The sequence below is a fragment of the Astatotilapia calliptera genome, chromosome 20 (assembly GCF_964374335.1).
Source record: "Astatotilapia calliptera chromosome 20, fAstCal68.1, whole genome shotgun sequence".
NCBI lineage: Eukaryota > Metazoa > Chordata > Actinopteri > Cichliformes > Cichlidae > Astatotilapia > Astatotilapia calliptera.
Genome location: NC_137441.1, coordinates 26,954,298 through 26,976,564, shown reverse-complemented (window position 1 = coordinate 26,976,564; position 22,267 = coordinate 26,954,298). Strand labels below are relative to the sequence as shown.

General features: G+C 42.2%; 1 protein-coding gene across 1 annotated transcript; it reads left to right on the top strand.

Moving 5' to 3' along the window:
* The first annotated feature begins 1,818 nt into the window (after positions 1-1,818).
* On the top strand, positions 1,819-20,407 carry LOC145419384 (uncharacterized). Its single transcript, XM_080295504.1, has 15 exons — positions 1,819-1,898; positions 2,032-2,188; positions 2,969-3,280; positions 3,467-3,611; positions 3,730-3,905; positions 3,990-4,063; positions 13,399-13,466; positions 15,759-15,865; positions 16,039-16,155; positions 16,936-17,247; positions 17,434-17,541; positions 17,606-17,872; positions 17,957-18,030; positions 18,168-18,301; positions 18,741-20,407. The coding sequence occupies exons 1-15, from the start codon at positions 1,819-1,821 to the stop codon at positions 18,959-18,961; spliced, it is 2,352 nt and encodes a 783-aa protein (XP_080151630.1). The 3' UTR covers positions 18,962-20,407.
* Positions 20,408-22,267: the final 1,860 nt, after the last annotated feature.

Here is a 22,267-nt window from a genome sequence, read left to right as displayed (position 1 = left end):
GCTATCACTTCTGACATACATGAAGACAGGAAAGTAAGCAGCAGTGATGTTTGTAGGGTTACTGAAGTTTGGCTAGCTGGTATATAGTGATGTGCTATGTGACTAGCGAAACAGCTATGTTAGCATAACATTAACACAGTGATGAAGGGGAACTTTTTTCCACTGGATAAGAATTAAGGTGAGGGTTCCCGATGGTTAGGGACAAATGCAGTGGCATGGCAGGATGCTGTAAACGGACCAAACTTCAGTCAAGAGAACAACTGAGATAATCCATCCACATACAGGTTAGTCATTAATGTGCTGCTGCATTGCCTGGGCTGTAGTTACATGGTAAGGTTTTAAAAACTGAGCTTTAAAATGAATAGTTGTAATAAAAACTGAGAGAGGCCGACAGTGATCACTTACTTTTTGTAAGGGGCTTGTTGAGATTAAATAGAACAAGTTACAAAGCATTAAAACATGTTAAAAACACAACAGCCTTATTAAACGCAGAGTAGTTTGGGCCCAGAAGTAGGATTGATCACGTCATCACTTAAAGACCGGATAGACACATGGTGGAGTTACTTTGTTGTGTTTGTGTGTGTTTTTAAGTAGTTTTAAACTTTGTGATCCACAACAGGTAACAGTAAAAGATGAACATTTTTAAGCATAATGCTGTTACCAAACTACATTAATGGCCCAAAAACAGACCATAGAAAAAACCGTGGCTATGTGAAAAAAAATGATGACAACTAGTCCTAATTCAGGCTAATTGTTTTTTTGTTTTTTTGTTTTGTTTTTTTCCCGACATCCCTCCACACACACAGGCTGTGCTGGCTCACAGAAAGAGTGGGTCATCAACATTATCAGGCAGCTGGTGTTCATAGCAAGCCTCACCAGACAGCTTCAGTCCATATCGGATGTACAGGATGGAGTTAAGGCTCTGCAAGGACATCTGATTTGTAAGTTTGCTTTTTACCACACTCATCTGGGCCAAGAGTAGAGGAAACTGCCTTATCTTCTGCAGCTGGAATTCAAAACAAGTATTTGAACTCGGATACGGCCTGCAGATTAGACTGGGTTTGTTTGGTTTTTCTTTTTCGTGCTTTTCCCACTTTTCTAGCTTGTTGTGCCCTTTTTCTTTCAGGATCTGCAGTTTCCTCCCTGTCCAGTAGAGGCCTCTCTCAGAGAAAGAACAGCTTGGGGATGCAGATGATGACGATTGGAGATCAGACACACCGCCCCCACCTCTCCTTATCCATGCTTAGGTCAGAAGTGGAATGCTCTTTTGCTGTTTGTTAGTTACGGATGGAGTAACACTAACTAAGGAAATACACACAACACAGTGATTGTGAATAAGTCACTCCAAGTGTGAAAAGGTGACAGTCAGAGTGAGACTACACATGAATTATTCAGGAAATGCACACTCAGTGAGAGAATAACTATAATTCAGTGTCACTAGGGGATATAACTTGAAGATGATGTGTCTTCATTTCTGATTCATTTTGAACAGTGATGAATGTGGAAGTAAATGAGCGCGAGCTGATCAAAACGGGCGAGCTGTTTTTACATATTTCTGCAGCCTGGATGCCGTGGGCTTTGTCCACGAGTAAAAGATGACATCGCCCATTTCGGATCTTATATATAGTTATACCTTGGTGTTTTGTAGCATCACCTGACAAACTTTTACTTTCCTGATGTTTAGACTTTCTGATCCCTCCACAGACTCTGCTTTGTCTTTCTACAAAGAGTTGACGACATTAAATACAGATGTTTTAACAGTGCTTGAATGTTTTATTTTGTTTACTCTAGCCTCCAACTCAAACTTTGGTTGCTCCTATGCCCACGTCACTTCCTCCACCAATCAGAATGAGGGTCCGGGTTCAGGAAGACGTCTTCCTGATCCCAGTTCCACAAAGGTCGGTGAAAAGTTTTAAGTTTGAGCAGTACATAAAAATAAATCCCAATCTGATTGGTATAGTGTTTTTTTGTTGTTGTTGTTGTTTTGTTTTTAATTTCTGTTTAATCGCCGGTCATTGCTCTGCATCCCAGTGAGGCCAACTCCTGCTCTGTGTCGTGGCTGTGTGAGCAGGCAGCTCAGCGTTACTACCAGAAATGTGGCCTCCTGCCTCGTCTCTCTCTGCAGAAAGAAGGCGCTCTGCTCTCCCCGCAGGACCAGCTACTGGCCGTCCTGCACACAAATGAAGAGGTGAGGTGACACTGAGGAGAGCCAGAAGTGACCATACTTGGACCACAGACAATTTAAAAGATGCTGAAGACTACCATGATTGGTTGATGAAGTCTGATCACGAGTGTTTAAGACAAATGTTGTCACCGTTGCTATCTTGGATTTAAAAAAAACAAAACAACCCACAGTGACAAGAGGACGGCTATGACTGTGAAACAGCTTGCATGTCAGCCAGTGAGCATACTCCTTTTCTTAGGCAAAGTATGGCCCAAATTCATAAAATAGACTTTCTCATAGACACAGAGGTCTTTTCATTAAATCACTGATAGAAGGAATGGAGGTTCTAGGTCCTTCCACAATGACTTCATCTTTCTTACCCAGATGAGGCGTGCAGGTTTTAGACTGTATGATTCTGGTAAGAAGGTGAAGGGCTGATTATGTTAACAAGCTGCCTGAGAAACTACAATCTGAGAAACTGTAAAGATTAGAACCATTTCTATTACCAGACTGGATGCTGACTTGCTTTTGGAGCCAGCTTCCAGAAGACACTGAAGGAATCACAGTTTTTGGGATTGAATCCTTGGCTTCACTTTCCCGCACCAGTGCAGGATAACTGATGGGTTTGTGTTGTGGGTTCTGGCTGACGTTTGCTCGTGGGGATCTCCCTCCTCTCCCTGAGCGATACAAGAAGGCCTGTCAAAGTCTAGCAGTGGGTGAGCAACACAGAGGAAATGCATTATAAAACGGACACATGTGCATTCTTGTATTCTGTTATGAAGTACCATCTCTTTCTACCTGTAGATGAGAACAAGCGTGTCTCCCGGCTATGTGAGGTTCGGGACCGGGGTTCCTCCGTGTCAGGACTCCAAATGTCTCGGTTTGGCCGCCTCTTCCCTCAGCCCGCTCCTCCGTGCCCTAAAACTTCAGGCCAGCCTCACGGAGCTGCGAATTTCTGGAAACCGTATGTCTGACGACCTTCTCCCTGAGCTGATTGCCACAACGCTCACCATGCCTCGTCTGCAGCTGCTGGACATTTCTGCCAACTGCATTACAGGGGACGGCCTGGAGAAGGCTGTAAATGCTTTAAAGGGACAGAGTGCACCTGCATTCCCGGTAAGGGCCTCAGCTAGCCAATAGTGGCAGCTCCAGGTTTACCATCTAACCTGTATTTAAGTACCTCTGGTCTTAATAACTACCTTAGATCTTAATAACAAGCTAACCTGATTCATATCAATGATATCTGTCAGAGAGAATTGGCTCTCGTGATCATTTGCTTTTTCTGCTCGTTTCCACTCAAAGTGCCTGGAGGAGCTGGACCTCAGTATGAACCCACTGGGGGACGGCGTGTCTGAGTCTCTGTCCTGTCTGCTGTCCTGCTGCCCTGTGCTAGCCAAGCGGTCTCTGCAGGTCTCACTGCTCATTTCCTTCAGCAGCATCGACTGCTGCTAGCCAGCGCGCTCACAGGTGACTCTCTAACAAGCAGCTGACTGAAGCCTTAAGCTTCACTGAACTCCCACCCATAAGCAAAACTGCAACTAACTTTACATCTTCTGAACGTTCAGGCACAGGCCATTTGAAAGCAGTGTGCCTGTCCCTCAATCCCCTGGGCTCCACCGGCTTTGAGCTGGTGTTAAAGACTCTGCCCCTCCACTGCCTCCCACACGTGGACCTGTCAGCTGTCTGCAGAGGGCCTGCTGATTACCCGGCACTGGAACACCTCGCCAAAGTCCTGTCACAGGTGTGCACGCAAAAATCATGCAATGTCATTTATTGTCGAAAGATATAATTGTGCAATCAGGTTAAGACTTTTGTGTTTTTGCAGGACGAGTGCTCTCTGACCCACCTCAGCCTGGCTGCAAATGGGCTGACAGACAGCAGTGTAGCTACCTTGGCGAGGTGTGTGTGTGTGTGTGAGGGCGTCATTTCTACGGCTCAGTTATTACTCATGTTAGTGGGGCTTTGCCTTTGTTTAAATTGTCACTCTTTACTGGCCTGTTGGACTTTTTCTTATTATTTCACAGGTGCCTCTCGTCAATCAACGGCTGTGAGAAACATAGAATATGGATTTCTGTCAATCAGTGTAACGGGTTTTTCCTGTGCTTTCCCAGGATGAGTGATTGTTCTTGCTAAATTTGGTCCAGCAGTTACAAAGAATTCATTGAGACTATTTGCCACAACATCCATATTGTATTCTTCATGGTCATTACAAATGAAATACTTGGGATAGTTCTTTTGTCCAGTCCCACATTTTATAACACTGTTCAGGATTTCCCATAATCTTTTATTATTATTTCTATTTATATCTAATTGCTTCTTATAGTATTCCTTTTTACTAAATCTAAGTATATTAGTTAACCTATTTTTATATCTTTTGTATCTGATTTCAGCATCTTTAGTTCTCGTTCTTAAGAACTCTCTGTATAGAGCATTTTTCTTTATACATGCATTTTGCAGACCTTTTGTTATCCATGGACAGTCCATATATTTCTGTTTCCTACTATATTGCTTTATTGGACAGTTGGTATTGTACAGTAATGTAAATATTCTAAGGAATTTATTATAAGCACTATTAACGTCCTGTTCCTGATATACTTCACCCCAGTTTTCCTTCAATAAATCTTTTTTAAATGCATTCATTCTTTCTTCTGTTCTTACTCGTCTGTACTCTTTTTTACTGTCCATTTTATTGATCTTGTAATTCCTATCATAGATTGTAAAAATTGGAAGATGGTCACTTATGTCGTTAATCAGGAGTCCACTTACAGTCTTATTTTCAATGTCATTTGCAAAAATGTTGTCTATGAGAGTTGCACAATGTGATGTAATCCTGGTAGGTCTAGTAATTTTAGGGAATAGATTCATACAGTGCATTGTGTTTATAAATTCCTCAGTGGTTTTATGTTTATTTGGGTTTAGCAAATCAATATTGAAGTCTCCACAAATGAAAACTTTTTTGCGAGCTATTTCAATAAATGTTTCTTCTATCCAGTCTTTAAATGTCTCAATACTACTACCTGGAGCTCTGTATATACAGCTAATGATTACATTTTTACTTTTTTCTTTACAAATTTCAACTGTAATACATTCTAGTACATTATCAATCACCATCGTCATCTTTTCCACCACATTAAATTTCAAGGATTTGTCCACATACAAGGCCACTCCTCCTCCTCCTTTGTTTCGCCTAGTTATAAATGTGAATTCATAACCCTCCAGTTCAAAGTCTGTTCCTTTTTCCATATTGATCCAAGTTTCTGATAAGGCAATGACACTAAATGGATGTGAAAACTGGTTAAGATATTCTTTGATATGACTAAAATTAGCATAGAGACTTCTACAGTTAAAGTGGATAATTGATAATTTATTCTCAGTTTTAATCCTCTGATTGTAGTCTTTATTTGTATAGTAGCAGCAATTGTTATTGTTAGATGAGAAAAAGTTGTTGTCTGGATCTATTTCATATTCCAAGTCGTGTGTATTGTGATCCATATAGTTAAATGTTTTCAGTTCCAATTGATCATATTCTGCAACTGTCTGACTGATGCAGCTGATTCTTCCAGATGTATCTGAGTTCTTCCTTCCAGTGTGTGTCATAAGTGAGTGTGTGGTTGTCTGTTACCTTGTTTGCCGTCCAGATCGTGTTGCTCACTGATATTTTTCGAGATCCGCCATATTTTTAATGGTCAGAACTTTGGCTTCCTCTGGTGATCCGTTTAGTTTAATGAATATTTTGCAGTTCGTCGTCCAAGTGCCTTGGATTTTTCCCAGCTTCTTAAGGTGTCGCGCTTTTTTGGCTATTTCAGCGTTGTGTTTGGTTAGATGTTCATTGATAAAGACATTAGATCCTTTTAATTTTCTTCCTTGTTTCAGCAGCGTAATCTTGTGCTTTCGATTTACAAACCTTAATATAATAGCCGGTATGTTGCCGTTCCTCCTGGGAAGAGGGTGGCATGCTTCGACAGAGTTACAGTCCAGGGCAATCCCTTTGGACCGCAGGAAAGCAGCCACCTGTTGTTCCGTGGAGCTAATGTCAAGCTCTCCAGGTTCCTCGTTGCTGTCAGCGGTCACCGCCTGAGCGTATGACCGGGGTTTAATATGGAGCCCAGTGATGATGACGTCGTTTATCCTGGAGTATTGTTCCAGGTCAGCGACCTTACTTTCCAGGTATGCAATCTTTTTATCTTTTTCGGCATTTTGGATGCTTTTTACATAGCCCGGCTGCTCCGTCTCTAATTCTGCAGGGTATGATGACTGTTATTTAAAGCTACTAATTAAAGTGTTTATTTAGATTAAAACTTATCATACAAAACATGCACTCAAAAAAGGTGCATCTAAACAAACCTGTTTGAATCAACAGGCCTCTGTACCCTATGTTGCAAACAGTTTTGTTAAACTATATAAAAAACATGAATTTATCTTGCTGGAGAGCACATAATACACACGACAGATTACACATCCAAGCTTTAATCATCATGTCATGCCTGTGGGAGTTACCTGGAAAAAATGCAAAGACTGACTTAACATTAGAGGAAGGCATGTTGTCCAACATCGGTCTAAGGTGTGAGTGAACCAGTTTTTTGGTTGTCACTATGCAGTTTAATAATTCCTACACAAACTAATGGGAACATATCTGATAAAAAATATCATACTGTAAACAATCCTTAGTTTTTAATTTTTGTTATAGTGTCACGGGGTGGAAAGGGACAAGTCATCTAAGTTTTTCTACTATGCATGTTTTGCTGCGTTTTACCTTTTTAATATTTTAATATTGTACATTGGTTTATTTTTATGAGTTTTACTGCATGTTTTAATGGTATTTATTTGATGACTTGTCCTGGAAAGACTCCGCCCCTACCTGATAAACTGATCACACCTGCGAGAGATCCCAGAGAGGCCAATAAGAGGGCCTGGCAGACCAAAGGAAGGGGTTCGACCGAGAGGCAAGAGAGGACTGAAGCATGAAGGCACCCATGAGTGTCACGGGAACCGACGAGAGCCTGGAGTGACACGGAGGCTTAAGAGATGGGGCCTGAGAGGCCTGACGTGAGGCTTTAAGATAATTTACAGAGTGACATATAAGGTGGCTAGAGTTGGCTAATGGAGGACCAGCGCGCAGAGGCACCAGCGCGCTGAGGACGGACAGCACCAGCGCACGGAGGACCAGCGCACAGGGCACCAGTGCAGAGAGTGACAGTACCAGCGGGGAGAGCGGAGACAGCACCAGCGGAAGGCACGGGACGGCTGTGTGGCCTTGCAGTTTTAAAGAAGCGGCGGGCGGAGTTGAGAGCTCTGCCCACCCGGGGTAAGTCTTCGACTTATCCCCTTTTATTGAATAAAAACTGCCGGAAGAATAGTGACTGCCGCTCCTCCCTTTCTCTAGCATATCAAGACGCGAATGCGGAAAGGAAAGAGAGGACTCCGCTGGATTTCTTAACTCCCTGGGACTTTTATGCTGTGGTGGATCCCACTGGACTTTTAATGTTGTGTTTTATTGATTTTTATTGTGTTATCCCTTGGCCAAGGTTGTTTTAATTTATCTTACATTTTTAATTATTTAAATATAATAAATTATATTTTAATTCTACAGTTTTTTAATCGTGTGCTTTCCCTTGGCGGCTCCACTGCTCTGTCCGTTTGGAGGAAGGTTTCCTTCCTTTAAAAAACGACACTGTGGGAATAAAATCAGCCTTTCCGCTCCGTTACAATAGGAGGGAACATATGTGGTATTTTAGCATCAGACACTTTCACGGCTGCGCAGCAGTCGTGTGGTGAATTGAGAAAAGGATCCAAAATGCAGGCACTGGCTGGGGTGCGAGTGAATGTTTATTTACAGAGGTGATAAGGTGACAAAAACAGGAGGAGCAGAGCGGGGAGCAAACAAACCTAAACTGGGGAAACCTAAAGAACTCAACTTAAACCAAACACTAGTGATGTTACGTTCTGTATCGAGGCTTCGAAGCTTGTGTCGAGTAATTGAGGGGGCGTTTCCGCGATGCGCGTATCGAGGCTTGCTTCATTTATGGGAAGAGCTGAAAATGATGACGTCCGAAGCCTCGCTGCCCGGCTGTACCACGTGACTGGTTCATGAAGTGGTTCGAACTTTGTCGCGAGATATGACAGCGATATAAACCCCTCAGACTTCATTCAAAATGTAGGTGTTTGATGGAGAGTTGCGGTTAGTGAGAGTTTGGAGACAGTTTGGAGGTTTATGAGAGTGAGGAGAGAAAGTCAGGAGAGAATGGAGCCAGCTAAGAAGAGGAGGATGTCCTCCCCTGTGTGGGAACATTTTGATTTTATTCCTCCCAACAAGGTATGTAAATTTCTACAGAAGTATTTTCATAATAATGATGGTGCAATACAATTTATGTTAAGCGGCTTTACTTTTGTACAAGGTGAAGTGTTTGCTATGTGCCAGGGAGCTGGGATATAACAACAACACCTCATCCATGCTTAGGCACTACAGAGCTTTGCATGAGAATAAGGGGAACACCAATTGTGGAGCAAGACCAGGTGAGCCATCAAATGCAATGATAATATAGGATGCAGTAATGTTACTAAATGATATAACAATATTATACAACTGTAATACGTTCCGTGTGTGATATTTATATTTGTGCTTTGTCTTTATTGTCTTTCCTCAGGAGAACAATCTCCAATAGATGAAGACCTGGTTAGCATGGTGATTGAGGACTCCCAGCCATTTAGCATTGTGGAGGACAAAGGATTCAAAAGATTTGTGAAATCATTAAATCCTAGCTATGTTCTCCCCACTAAAAGGTCATAAAAGCAGTGAAAATTTAGTTTTTACAGAATAAAACGTGGGCAGGACTGAGGCTCAAAGCCTCAGTGTGTAGCTGTCCATACCTCAACGTTACAAAAGCACAACCACTGTCCACACCCCCAACCACACCTCACCTCACAGTAAATGATCATTTCCATTTTAAGCATTTCCAAATGATCATTTTCCATACTGCCAGTATAAATATACACAGTATGCTGCCATCAATACAATATAGATGTTTTACACACTCCTTTTGTTGTTGACATTTACAGGCTGTGTGCAAAAGGCCACACTCTTCAAATTCATGCCAACTAATATTTTTACGTCCAGTAGGTGTCCTAATAGAGCAAATGAAGCTTCAAGAAGCTTTGCACTGGAGTGAACCAATTGGATGAAAAGCTTCAGTGCTTCATGAAGCTTCATCTGCCCATCACTACCAAACACGCACGGGAGGAGGAACAAAATGCACAAAGAAAGATGGCGGAGAGACGCAGACTGAACACCAGGTTACACAGAATTATGCAGACGGACATGGAGTTAAACAGACGACGCAACAGAGAGCACAGGAAAACACAGGGCTTAAATACACGGGGAGTAATCAGGGAATGGGCCACAGGAGGGAGACACAGCTGGGAGAAATTAGGCTAACGAGACAGGGGAGTGGTAAAACTGAACACACTGACATGAAACATGAACTTTCAGAATAAAACAGGACAGAGAACCAGACAGGGCACTGAACTTGACAGGCGGACTCATAAGTAGACACAATAACACCGAGGACAGACAGAGGGAACACAGAAGTGGGAGCAGGCAGGTAAAGAACAGAAACCTAACAAATGGCAAAATCACAGCAGAATACATACTCGGAATGAACAAAAGCATAAGGCAACACAGACTCAGGACCATGACAGACACTTAGTTTTCTGTTTTCTGATGAAGTGGTTCATTTGTGCAGATGATGCCTTAATTTAACGAAAACACAAATCAGACACCAGCTCACAACCTTAAACATGATTATTGTGCTAGCAATTGGGTGTGATCCAGTGATGGATTCATGATTAGCTAACAATGAGGAATGGCAGGGATATTTTTCTTTAGCAAAAGAAACAATAAAACAATGAAAAGACCTCAGGAGACATAAAACTGTTTTACTGGCAAAATATCAAAACTAAAGCCAATAACTTTGCTGATTTTCTCTATCTGTGCAATATTGATTAAGGTTACTGCTCTTTAAGGTAAATATCAAAACTATTACACTGTTTAATCCACACCAATGCATCATATTCTGTAAAATCATATTTTTGTATATGTTGTCCTGTGAGGACATCTGATCTCTGAAAAAACAACTGTTAACAAAGCTGGAAAAACAAACCCACATCTTGATCCTTAAAAAAACATATTAATATGTATCTTAATAACAAAAACAATCACAGCTCAAATAAAAGGCTTCAGCCTACTAATATTAGTTCATAAAATACATTCTCTGCGCCAAAAGTGATGAGTTAAGGTGCCCATGGAGGCAAGGGTGCCACCAGGCATTTGGCCCCGGGGCAGACCCAAGACAGGCTGGAGAGATTATATCTCTCGGCTGGCCTGGGAACGCCTTGGTGTTCATATTTATATTAATATTCTTATTCTTCTATGACAAAAAGTACAAGTGTTCATTTAAGGAAATAAACAGAGCAGTAAGAGATATTTTTCAATTTTTTTTATTTTATTTTTGATTTGCCACCAATTACATGTTTTTATTTGTAATTTTTGTAGTGCTCCATGCTATGTGAACCCCTCACCTGATGTTTTATGTTTATTAGTTTAGTTTAGATTCTAAACTATCAACCCCAACAATCGAATGATCTCCTTTAATAGCAAGCGCTGGGCAACGGTGGAAAGGAAAAACTCCCTTATAAAAAGGGAGAAACCTTTGACAGAACCAGGCTAAGAAAGGGGCAGCCATCTGTCATGACTGGTTGGGGGGTGAGAGGCAGAGGAAAAGAAAAAAGAGAGCACACGTTAGCTATATGTTGCTCACATTGCCTAAAATGAACAACGTATGGTTTTCTGGACTGTGAAAGAAATGTCTCAAGTCAGTTTTCAGTGACGTGACTGAAGACTTTTCTGGATGGCCGTGCGGATGCTTGTCAGAAACAGTTCATTTCCTTTCTTGGAGAAACGAACTCCGTTGTGTAAAAAAATGGAGTTGTCAAAAAACCTGATGTGCGGATGCTCAATAATCACTCCATCGAAGCGGTCGACAGCCTTTCTAATGCTGGCATTCACAGTCTTCCTGTCCTTATTGATTTCGCCTGGATTTCCATATATCCACACTTGACGCTCATTGATGGATGAATATGCAATTGTCATTGAGGGGAACTCTGTGTGCAATTGCATCAATTCCTTCTCAATGACAGAAGAAAGTTCATAAGCAGAAAAGAGTCCCAAATCATTGCCCCCAGCATGGATTACCAGTATGTCAGGTGGGCTCTGTGTGGATAGCTCCTTATAAAAACAAGGAAGGACTCCCCCCCAGCGCATTCCTCGTTTGCCAAACCACTGGACTTTGGTATTAAGTCCGAAATTTTCTCCGAAAATCTCTTTTGCTTCACCCTTGGCTCGTCTAATGTAACTGGACCCAATGATCCACACGTTTGTTTCTCTCTGGTCTTCTGGGCTCTCTTTCTTTTTCGGTGTGTTTTCACAGGTGTTGGTATCGCTCAAGGCCGTATCGTTTGTTTTCTGACCTGGGAGTCGGATAGTCCTGGACCAGGGACTTTTTTGGATGCTCTGTGTCACTACTGATTGTTCTGGCCTCTTGTTGTCTTTCAGTGTGTTTTCAGATGTTTTGGTATCACCCAAGGTCATATCGTTCATTGTTTTAACTAGGTGTTGGATATTCTTTGGCGGAAAACTTTTTCGGATGCTCTGTGTCACTGCTGCTTGTTCTGGCCTCTTGTTGTCTTTCAGTGTGTTTTCAGAGGTTTTGGTATCACTCAAGGTCATATTGTCCATTTTCTCAACTAGTTGTTGGAAAGTCCTTGACGAAGAACTTTTCTGGATGCTCTGTGTCACTGCTGCTTGTTCTGGCCTCTTGTTGTATTTTGGAGTGTTTTCAGAGGTTATGGTATCACTCGAGGTCGTAACGTCCATTTTCTCAACTAGTTGTTGGAAAGTCCTTGGCGCATAACTTTTCTGGATGCTCTGTGTCACTGCTGCTTGTTCTGGCCTCTTGTTGTATTTTGGAGTGTTTTCAGAGGTTATGGTATCACTCGAGGTCGTAACGTCCATTTTCTCAACTAGTTGTTGGAAAGTCCTTGGCGCATAACTTTTCTGGATGCTCTGTGTCACTGCTGCTTGTTCTGGCCTCTTGTTGTATTTTGGAGTGTTTTCAGAGGTTATGGTATCACTCGAGGTCGTAACGTTAATTTTCTCAACTACGTGTCGGATATTCCTTGACAAAGAACTTTTCTGGATGCTCTGTGTCACTGCTGCTTGTTCTGGCCTCTTGTTGTATTTTGGAGTGTTTTCAGAGGTTATGGTATCACTCGAGGTCGTAACGTCCATTTTCTCAACTACGTGTTGGATAGTCCTTGACGAAGAACTTTTCTGGATGCTCTGTGTCACTGCTGCTTGTTCTGGCCTCTTGTTGTATTTTGGAGTGTTTTCAGAGGTTATGGTATCACTCGAGGTCGTAACGTCCATTTTCTCAACTAGTTGTTGGAAAGTCCTTGGCGCATAACTTTTCTGGATGCTCTGTGTCACTGCTGCTTGTTCTGGACTCTTGTTGTCTTTTGGTGTGTTTTGAGAGGTTTTGGTATCACTCAAGTTCATATTGTTCTTTTTCTGAACTTGGAGTTGGATAGTCCTTGAAGAAGAACCTTTTTGGATGCTCGGAGTCACTGCTGTTTCTTTTTTCTCAGTGTCTATTCTCATCCTCTTTCTCTCTGGAGAGTAGCTCTCAGAGTTGTTTTTGCTGCCTTTTGAAATCTGACTGTATCGTCTTTTCAACACAGTTTTTTCTTCACAGATTCGTCTCTTTTTCCTTGGTGGAGAGCAGCTGTCGGGACTTCTGCAATTCTGTGCAGCATAATGCGGGCCTCGCTTCCTCTTGAGTGGAAGCTGGAAATGTGTTTCTTCAGAATTTGGCTCTGGATTTTGGTGGTCCATTGTAGTAAAGCCAGCGTAAGCTTGTTGACTTTTGCCGTGTTTACTCTGAGACATGTTAGAGTGTTGATGAAGTGACTGTGTTAAAGGTTCAACTGTTTTAAAATGTTTCTCAGGTTTACCTTTGAATGCTGCAATCTTGAGTGTTGCAAATAAACTGACTGAAAGTTTGGGATTCTTACCCCTACTTATAGATTCACTACTATGACATCATAATGATGTCATAACAAAATGTAACAGTAACATTCTTTTTTCTTCTTCTTTCTTTTAAATTTGGTGTTATTGTCTATAGGGCTTTGGAACGTGATGTCACGGGAGGGGGCGTGGCCTCCGGGCACCATTCTAGCAGGCCAAACAAAGGTACGGTGGCCCTGAGAGGCCAAACGGACTGCAACTTCAGAAAACACTTGCAAAAGAAAAAATGCTGCAAAAAGAAAAACACTTGCAAAAAGAAAAATGCTGCAAAAAGAAAAACACTTGCAAAAAGAAAAATGCTGCAAAAAGAAAAACGCTGCAAAAGCACACACAACACAACGGAAATAGGAAAAAAATACAACAGAAATGTTTCTGGGGAGACAATAACCGGACGCACCAGTTGCACGAACCAAAACATGCTAACAAGTGCACTGGGACTGGGAGACACTTCAAAGAAGTGGAGTGGCCAAAGAGTAAACTTTCAAAAGTAAGTTCTGAATAATATGTCACTTATTTATGTGCTAATGTTTAATAATGAGGAACATTAGAACATTACTGTTGGCCACATGCCGGCAAAGTTATGTGACATTAGCGATGTTTGTACTTTCAGCATTTACTTTGTTTTAAAGCCTTTACTTTATACGCCAGATAGTCGACCTTAATCTTACAGAGAATCTGATGATTTTGTGGATAATTAAAGTCAGTCATATATCCACAAACACAACAGGCTGAAAGTCAGTGATGCTGCTCGGTTTGCAGTCCTGAATATTACGGAACAAGCAGGATTCACTGCACTGTTAATGTTTTGCAAGTGTTTTCTGAAGTTGCAGTCCGTTTGGCCTCTCAGGGCCACCGTAGCTTCCCGATGGTTAGGGAAAAATGCAGTGGCATGGCAGGATGCTGTAAACGGACCAAACTTCAGTCAAGAGAACAACTGAGATAATCCATCCACATACAGGTTAGTCATTAATGTGCTGCTGCATTGCCTGGGCTGTAGTTACATGGTAAGGTTTTAAAAACTGAGCTTTAAAATGAATAGTTGTAATAAAAACTGAGAGAGGCCGACAGTGATCACTTACTTTTTGTAAGGGGCTTGTTGAGATTAAATAGAACAAGTTACAAAGCATTAAAACATGTTAAAAACACAACAGCCTTATTAAACGCAGAGTAGTTTGGGCCCAGAAGTAGGATTGATCACGTCATCACTTAAAGACCGGATAGACACATGGTGGAGTTACTTTGTTGTGTTTGTGTGTGTTTTTAAGTAGTTTTAAACTTTGTGATCCACAACAGGTAACAGTAAAAGATGAACATTTTTAAGCATAATGCTGTTACCAAACTACATTAATGGCCCAAAAACAGACCATAGAAAAAACCGTGGCTATGTGAAAAAAAATGATGACAACTAGTCCTAATTCAGGCTAATTGTTTTTTTGTTTTGTTTTTTTCCCGACATCCCTCCACACACACAGGCTGTGCTGGCTCACAGAAAGAGTGGGTCATCAACATTATCAGGCAGCTGGTGTTCATAGCAAGCCTCACCAGACAGCTTCAGTCCATATCGGATGTACAGGATGGAGTTAAGGCTCTGCAAGGACATCTGATTTGTAAGTTTGCTTTTTACCACACTCATCTGGGCCAAGAGTAGAGGAAACTGCCTTATCTTCTGCAGCTGGAATTCAAAACAAGTATTTGAACTCGGATACGGCCTGCAGATTAGACTGGGTTTGTTTGGTTTTTCTTTTTCGTGCTTTTCCCACTTTTCTAGCTTGTTGTGCCCTTTTTCTTTCAGGATCTGCAGTTTCCTCCCTGTCCAGTAGAGGCCTCTCTCAGAGAAAGAACAGCTTGGGGATGCAGATGATGACGATTGGAGATCAGACACACCGCCCCCACCTCTCCTTATCCATGCTTAGGTCAGAAGTGGAATGCTCTTTTGCTGTTTGTTAGTTACGGATGGAGTAACACTAACTAAGGAAATACACACAACACAGTGATTGTGAATAAGTCACTCCAAGTGTGAAAAGGTGATAGTCAGAGTGAGACTACACATGAATTATTCAGGAAATGCACACTCAGTGAGAGAATAACTATAATTCAGTGTCACTAGGGGATATAACTTGAAGATGATGTGTCTTCATTTCTGATTCATTTTGAACAGTGATGAATGTGGAAGTAAATGAGCGCGAGCTGATCAAAACGGGCGAGCTGTTTTTACATATTTCTGCAGCCTGGATGCCGTGGGCTTTGTCCAGGAGTAAAAGATGACATCGCCCATTTCGGATCTTATATATAGTTATACCTTGGTGTTTTGTAGCATCACCTGACAAACTTTTACTTTCCTGATGTTTAGACTTTCTGATCCCTCCACAGACTCTGCTTTGTCTTTCTACAAAGAGTTGACGACATTAAATACAGATGTTTTAACAGTGCTTGAATGTTTTATTTTGTTTAATCTAGCCTCCAACTCAAACTTTGGTTGCTCCTATGCCCACGTCACTTCCTCCACCAATCAGAATGAGGGTCCGGGTTCAGGAAGACGTCTTCCTGATCCCAGTTCCACAAAGGTCGGTGAAAAGTTTTAAGTTTGAGCAGTACATAAAAATAAATCCCAATCTGATTGGTATAGTGTTTTTTTGTTGTTGTTGTTGTTTTGTTTTTAATTTCTGTTTAATCGCCGGTCATTGCTCTGCATCCCAGTGAGGCCAACTCCTGCTCTGTGTCGTGGCTGTGTGAGCAGGCAGCTCAGCGTTACTACCAGAAATGTGGCCTCCTGCCTCGTCTCTCTCTGCAGAAAGAAGGCGCTCTGCTCTCCCCGCAGGACCAGCTACTGGCCGTCCTGCACACAAATGAAGAGGTGAGGTGACACTGAGGAGAGCCAGAAGTGACCATACTTGGACCACAGACAATTTAAAAGATGCTGAAGACTACCATGATTGGTTGATGAAGTCTGATCACGAGTGTTTAAGACAAATGTTGTCACCGTTGCTATCTTGGATTTAAAAAAAACAAAACAACCCACAGTGACAAGAGGACGGCTATGACTGTGAAACAGCTTGCATGTCAGCCAGTGAGCATACTCCTTTTCTTAGGCAAAGTATGGCCCAAATTCATAAAATAGACTTTCTCATAGACACAGAGGTCTTTTCATTAAATCACTGATAGAAGGAATGGAGGTTCTAGGTCCTTCCACAATGACTTCATCTTTCTTACCCAGATGAGGCGTGCAGGTTTTAGACTGTATGATTCTGGTAAGAAGGTGAAGGGCTGATTATGTTAACAAGCTGCCTGAGAAACTACAATCTGAGAAACTGTAAAGATTAGAACCATTTCTATTACCAGACTGGATGCTGACTTGCTTTTGGAGCCAGCTTCCAGAAGACACTGAAGGAATCACAGTTTTTGGGATTGAATCCTTGGCTTCACTTTCCCGCACCAGTGCAGGATAACTGATGGGTTTGTGTTGTGGGTTCTGGCTGACGTTTGCTCGTGGGGATCTCCCTCCTCTCCCTGAGCGATACAAGAAGGCCTGTCAAAGTCTAGCAGTGGGTGAGCAACACAGAGGAAATGCATTATAAAACGGACACATGTGCATTCTTGTATTCTGTTATGAAGTACCATCTCTTTCTACCTGTAGATGAGAACAAGCGTGTCTCCCGGCTATGTGAGGTTCGGGACCGGGGTTCCTCCGTGTCAGGACTCCAAATGTCTCGGTTTGGCCGCCTCTTCCCTCAGCCCGCTCCTCCGTGCCCTAAAACTTCAGGCCAGCCTCACGGAGCTGCGAATTTCTGGAAACCGTATGTCTGACGACCTTCTCCCTGAGCTGATTGCCACAACGCTCACCATGCCTCGTCTGCAGCTGCTGGACATTTCTGCCAACTGCATTACAGGGGACGGCCTGGAGAAGGCTGTAAATGCTTTAAAGGGACAGAGTGCACCTGCATTCCCGGTAAGGGCCTCAGCTAGCCAATAGTGGCAGCTCCAGGTTTACCATCTAACCTGTATTTAAGTACCTCTGGTCTTAATAACTACCTTAGATCTTAATAACAAGCTAACCTGATTCATATCAATGATATCTGTCAGAGAGAATTGGCTCTCGTGATCATTTGCTTTTTCTGCTCGTTTCCACTCAAAGTGCCTGGAGGAGCTGGACCTCAGTATGAACCCACTGGGGGACGGCGTGTCTGAGTCTCTGTCCTGTCTGCTGTCCTGCTGCCCTGTGCTAGCCAAGCGGTCTCTGCAGGTCTCACTGCTCATTTCCTTCAGCAGCATCGACTGCTGCTAGCCAGCGCGCTCACAGGTGACTCTCTAACAAGCAGCTGACTGAAGCCTTAAGCTTCACTGAACTCCCACCCATAAGCAAAACTGCAACTAACTTTACATCTTCTGAACGTTCAGGCACAGGCCATTTGAAAGCAGTGTGCCTGTCCCTCAATCCCCTGGGCTCCACCGGCTTTGAGCTGGTGTTAAAGACTCTGCCCCTCCACTGCCTCCCACACGTGGACCTGTCAGCTGTCTGCAGAGGGCCTGCTGATTACCCGGCACTGGAACACCTCGCCAAAGTCCTGTCACAGGTGTGCACGCAAAAATCATGCAATGTCATTTATTGTCGAAAGATATAATTGTGCAATCAGGTTAAGACTTTTGTGTTTTTGCAGGACGAGTGCTCTCTGACCCACCTCAGCCTGGCTGCAAATGGGCTGACAGACAGCAGTGTAGCTACCTTGGCGAGGTGTGTGTGTGTGTGTGTGTGTGTGTGTGAGGGCGTCATTTCTACAGCTCAGTTATTACTCATGTTAGTGGGGCTTTGCCTTTGTTTAAATTGTCACTCTTTACTGGCCTGTTGGACTTTTTCTTATTATTTCACAGGTGCCTCTCGTCGTGTCCCACACTGGTGAGTCTGAATCTGTCAGGAAATCCGTCTGTTACATCAGTGGGACTTCACAACATCCTGGCGTCTGTCAGAGAGGCCCGTCGACCACTGACACTTCTAAACCTCGAAGGTATGTCTGAACTTGGAGATACTCCATGGAGTTCCTTATTTTTTCTAAAGCTATTCTTAGATTCACCGTTTCACACTAATTCACAATTTGGATTTCTTTGATGTTTTTATCACCTGTGCAAAGTTGTACTTGGCAACAGTTTCTTTCTTGCTATCAGTGCGTTTCCTTTTGACGCATTTCTAAGTTTGAACATTTAGTATGTATGCACAGAGGTGTTACATGATGATTACACACACAGACATTACAATATAGAAGTGTGGTTTAAAGATTTAAAAAAAAAGATTAGCTGTGAATTAATTTTCCATTTTATGGAGCAGAAAACATTGCTGAACGCTAGCTAACAGGCTACATTTGGATGTCAAATATTTATAGGGGGGAAAATGGAAATTATGGATATGAAATAAAATGATTCTTTGTTGCTTAACCTGCATGTTGTCAGGTCTCTGGCCCCTGGGAGAGTCAAGACCTGGACAGTTTGTCAGAGCTGGTCCAGGATATCCGTCTTTGCTCTCAGACCCTCAACAAGCTGGACCGACAGACCTTGAAGCAGAGCTGGGACAGGACTCAGTCACACGGACACTTTCTCGACCGAAACTCCAAGTGCCTCCTCTCTGCCACCTCTACTTGAGGGTGGCAGGTGTGTTCATAATAAATAATTAATAATGAATTATTAATTTCCTAATAATTCATAATAAAAGTGGTCATTTTTATAAACATTTTGTTTAATGAGGCTACACCAAAAAGAAACAAGATAAAAACAAAATAAAGTGACATGGCGTCCACCGACAGTCTGTGGATAGCTTGTGTTTTATGCATTTTTGTCTGCCTTATTTATACATGTAAAGCTCTGTATCTGTATAAAGAGTTTGTGTTAGTGTGTGAGAGGTTTTGTGTCACAATGGTCCTGTTTTGTAGGATTTGATTTAAAAAAACAAACATAATTAAAGTAACCAACGATGCTATACGTTGACATCGTTCTTTCACTGTAAGACAAAGCAGGCTATGGTGAATAATCACAGCGATTTTCAGCTCTGAAGAAATCTATCTAGGAGCTATGACAGTGTAAAGACACCCTGCAATTTTAAATGTGTGGCGACATTTGAATGAGGCGCGTACCAGTAGAGGGAGCCAACGCACCACGAATGGTACACAGCCACAGATGCGCTTTGTGCAATGTATTTGTGACATGCAGGAGTGTCCGCAAAGAAATGTGGATAAGTTGTAAATCAAAAGCTAAAGAGCTCATTCTTGCACTGTTTTGATCAGAACACACGTGGGAATGTTCAAGTGTTGAGAATTTGTAATTATAAAGTGAATTAGGGAACGATATTAGATACTGCCACTGGCTAGATTTCAACCTGGGTCTCTCGCTCCCAAAGCGCGTTCTCTACGCCGCGGCCTGCCCTATAATATATTTCAAGCGTTTACCACAACTGAGAGGTGAAAACTGCCGTTTCTTCGTCTTACAAAATGTTCTGTAACTCCAAAAGTACACGGACTGTCGACATCATTCTTTCACTGTAACAATCAGCAGGCTTTAATAAAAAAGGAAAAAAAAATCAAGGCGGTTTTCAGGTCTCTAAAGAAAAATACATCTAGGAGATATGAGGAGTTGAAAACGCCTCTGTTACAGAATTTCAGCTGTCATTTTCACTCAAGTCTCCATAGACTTTGAATGTGGACATTTTTTAACTGTGTTGTTTCGAGGCCATTTGCGAGAAAACGGCAACTCCTACAATAATGACAGTGCCATTTTGTTAAAGGCAAGAAAAATACCTACATTTTGATGTATAATTTGTGTTAATGAAGGCAAAATTGAGCGTTTGTTCGGACATGAAGAAGAGATTGAGAAAGCGACAATGCATGGTGTGTTTGGCGTCCATAGCAACCATAACAACCAATATTGATTGATGGAAGAGATTTTGAGACAGGGGTAAAAAAAAAAAAAAAAAAGGCAGAGAGAGCCCATTCTGTAGGCTCGCCTGTAGGCTTCTAGCAAGCGTAGCAAGTGAATTTCAGAGCCAGGGATTTTTTTTTTTTTTTTTTTTTTTTTTTTGTGTCCCCAACATATGGTCCGCATGGGATTCGAACCACTGCCCTCTGTCCTCAATCTCTGCCATAGGGCCTGTCACGTTCCCATGAGCCACTCGGACGGCCCGGAATGACAGGGCAAAAGTGCTATATTTAAAGTGCACGCCTGCGCAGCCGCACCCCAATTTTCGGCTCTTTTTCATTAGCTGGACACCAGGCCTTATCTAGTCAGCCGTTCCAACCACATCCCTGCCAATGTGTGCCTACGTCAAGCCGCATACAAGTGTAACGCTCACAATTTTCTGCTATCACTCTAAGGCAACTTAAGTGTTAGTGACGTCACACCTATGCGCCACTGCCCTCTGTGGAGAATGGGAGAAATGTGCTTGCACCTCAACCTATGGACTCAGACGGACATTCAATCATCATCTTCCTCACTCAAGGTAACCTTATGGCTTGTAGGAACACTGCACGTGTATGATAAGACTGTAGCCGTTCAACCGGCCCTCGTAAGGTTGCTGAAGACAGTGAACACCGTGGAATTCTCAGTATCACTGTGGCCCTGGGTTTTTCCACTGTCCTGCTAAGTGCTTATGTAATTGTAACCAACATAGGAGAGAGACGTAACATCGTGGAAGAGACATAAAGTGAGTAAAAACGATCTAAATGCATTTAGAATATATTTAGAACTACAAATTACACTTTTCTTAGCAATTATTGTTTTTTATGTCAAGCTTCAAGCTAGCTTCTTTATTGGGGCTTGGGACCAGCAAAAGTGACCCGAAATTTGGTCTTTAAGTCTGGTCATTAGCGTGTCTGGACCCAAACTACACTGCAGGTCCCAAAGTCAAATGATCACTGAGAGTTAAAAATCTGTCTGAAGTTAGAAGTTAGCAGAGAGTTAGCTCACTAGTTTCCGTCTAAATATAATATACCAGGTTCTGACTGAGGGATTTCTAAAACAAATTAAAAGGCACAGCTCTGCTATCACTTCTGACATACATGAAGACAGGAAAGTAAGCAGCAGTGATGTTTGTAGGGTTACTGAAGTTTGGCTAGCTGGTATATAGTGATGTGCTATGTGACTAGCGAAACAGCTATGTTAGCATAACATTAACACAGTGATGAAGGGGAACTTTTTTCCACTGGATAAGAATTAAGGTGAGGGTTCCCGATGGTTAGGGACAAATGCAGTGGCATGGCAGGATGCTGTAAACGGACCAAACTTCAGTCAAGAGAACAACTGAGATAATCCATCCACATACAGGTTAGTCATTAATGTGCTGCTGCATTGCCTGGGCTGTAGTTACATGGTAAGGTTTTAAAAACTGAGCTTTAAAATGAATAGTTGTAATAAAAACTGAGAGAGGCCGACAGTGATCACTTACTTTTTGTAAGGGGCTTGTTGAGATTAAATAGAACAAGTTACAAAGCATTAAAACATGTTAAAAACACAACAGCCTTATTAAACGCAGAGTAGTTTGGGCCCAGAAGTAGGATTGATCACGTCATCACTTAAAGACCGGATAGACACATGGTGGAGTTACTTTGTTGTGTTTGTGTGTGTTTTTAAGTAGTTTTAAACTTTGTGATCCACAACAGGTAACAGTAAAAGATGAACATTTTTAAGCATAATGCTGTTACCAAACTACATTAATGGCCCAAAAACAGACCATAGAAAAAACCGTGGCTATGTGAAAAAAAATGATGACAACTAGTCCTAATTCAGGCTAATTGTTTTTTTGTTTTGTTTTTTTCCCGACATCCCTCCACACACACAGGCTGTGCTGGCTCACAGAAAGAGTGGGTCATCAACATTATCAGGCAGCTGGTGTTCATAGCAAGCCTCACCAGACAGCTTCAGTCCATATCGGATGTACAGGATGGAGTTAAGGCTCTGCAAGGACATCTGATTTGTAAGTTTGCTTTTTACCA

Bases quoted from the DNA above. Each gene is read 5' to 3' on its own strand.
- LOC145419384 (XM_080295504.1), top strand. From the start codon at position 1,819: ATGCCCACGTCACTTCCTCCACCAATCAGAATGAGGGTCCGGGTTCAG. The intron at 4,064-13,398 runs GTGTGTGTGTGT...TATTGTCTATAG, and splicing joins AGTGTAGCTACCTTGGCGAG to GGCTTTGGAACGTGATGTCA. The intron at 17,248-17,433 runs GTAAGGGCCTCA...TTCCACTCAAAG, and splicing joins AGAGTGCACCTGCATTCCCG to TGCCTGGAGGAGCTGGACCT.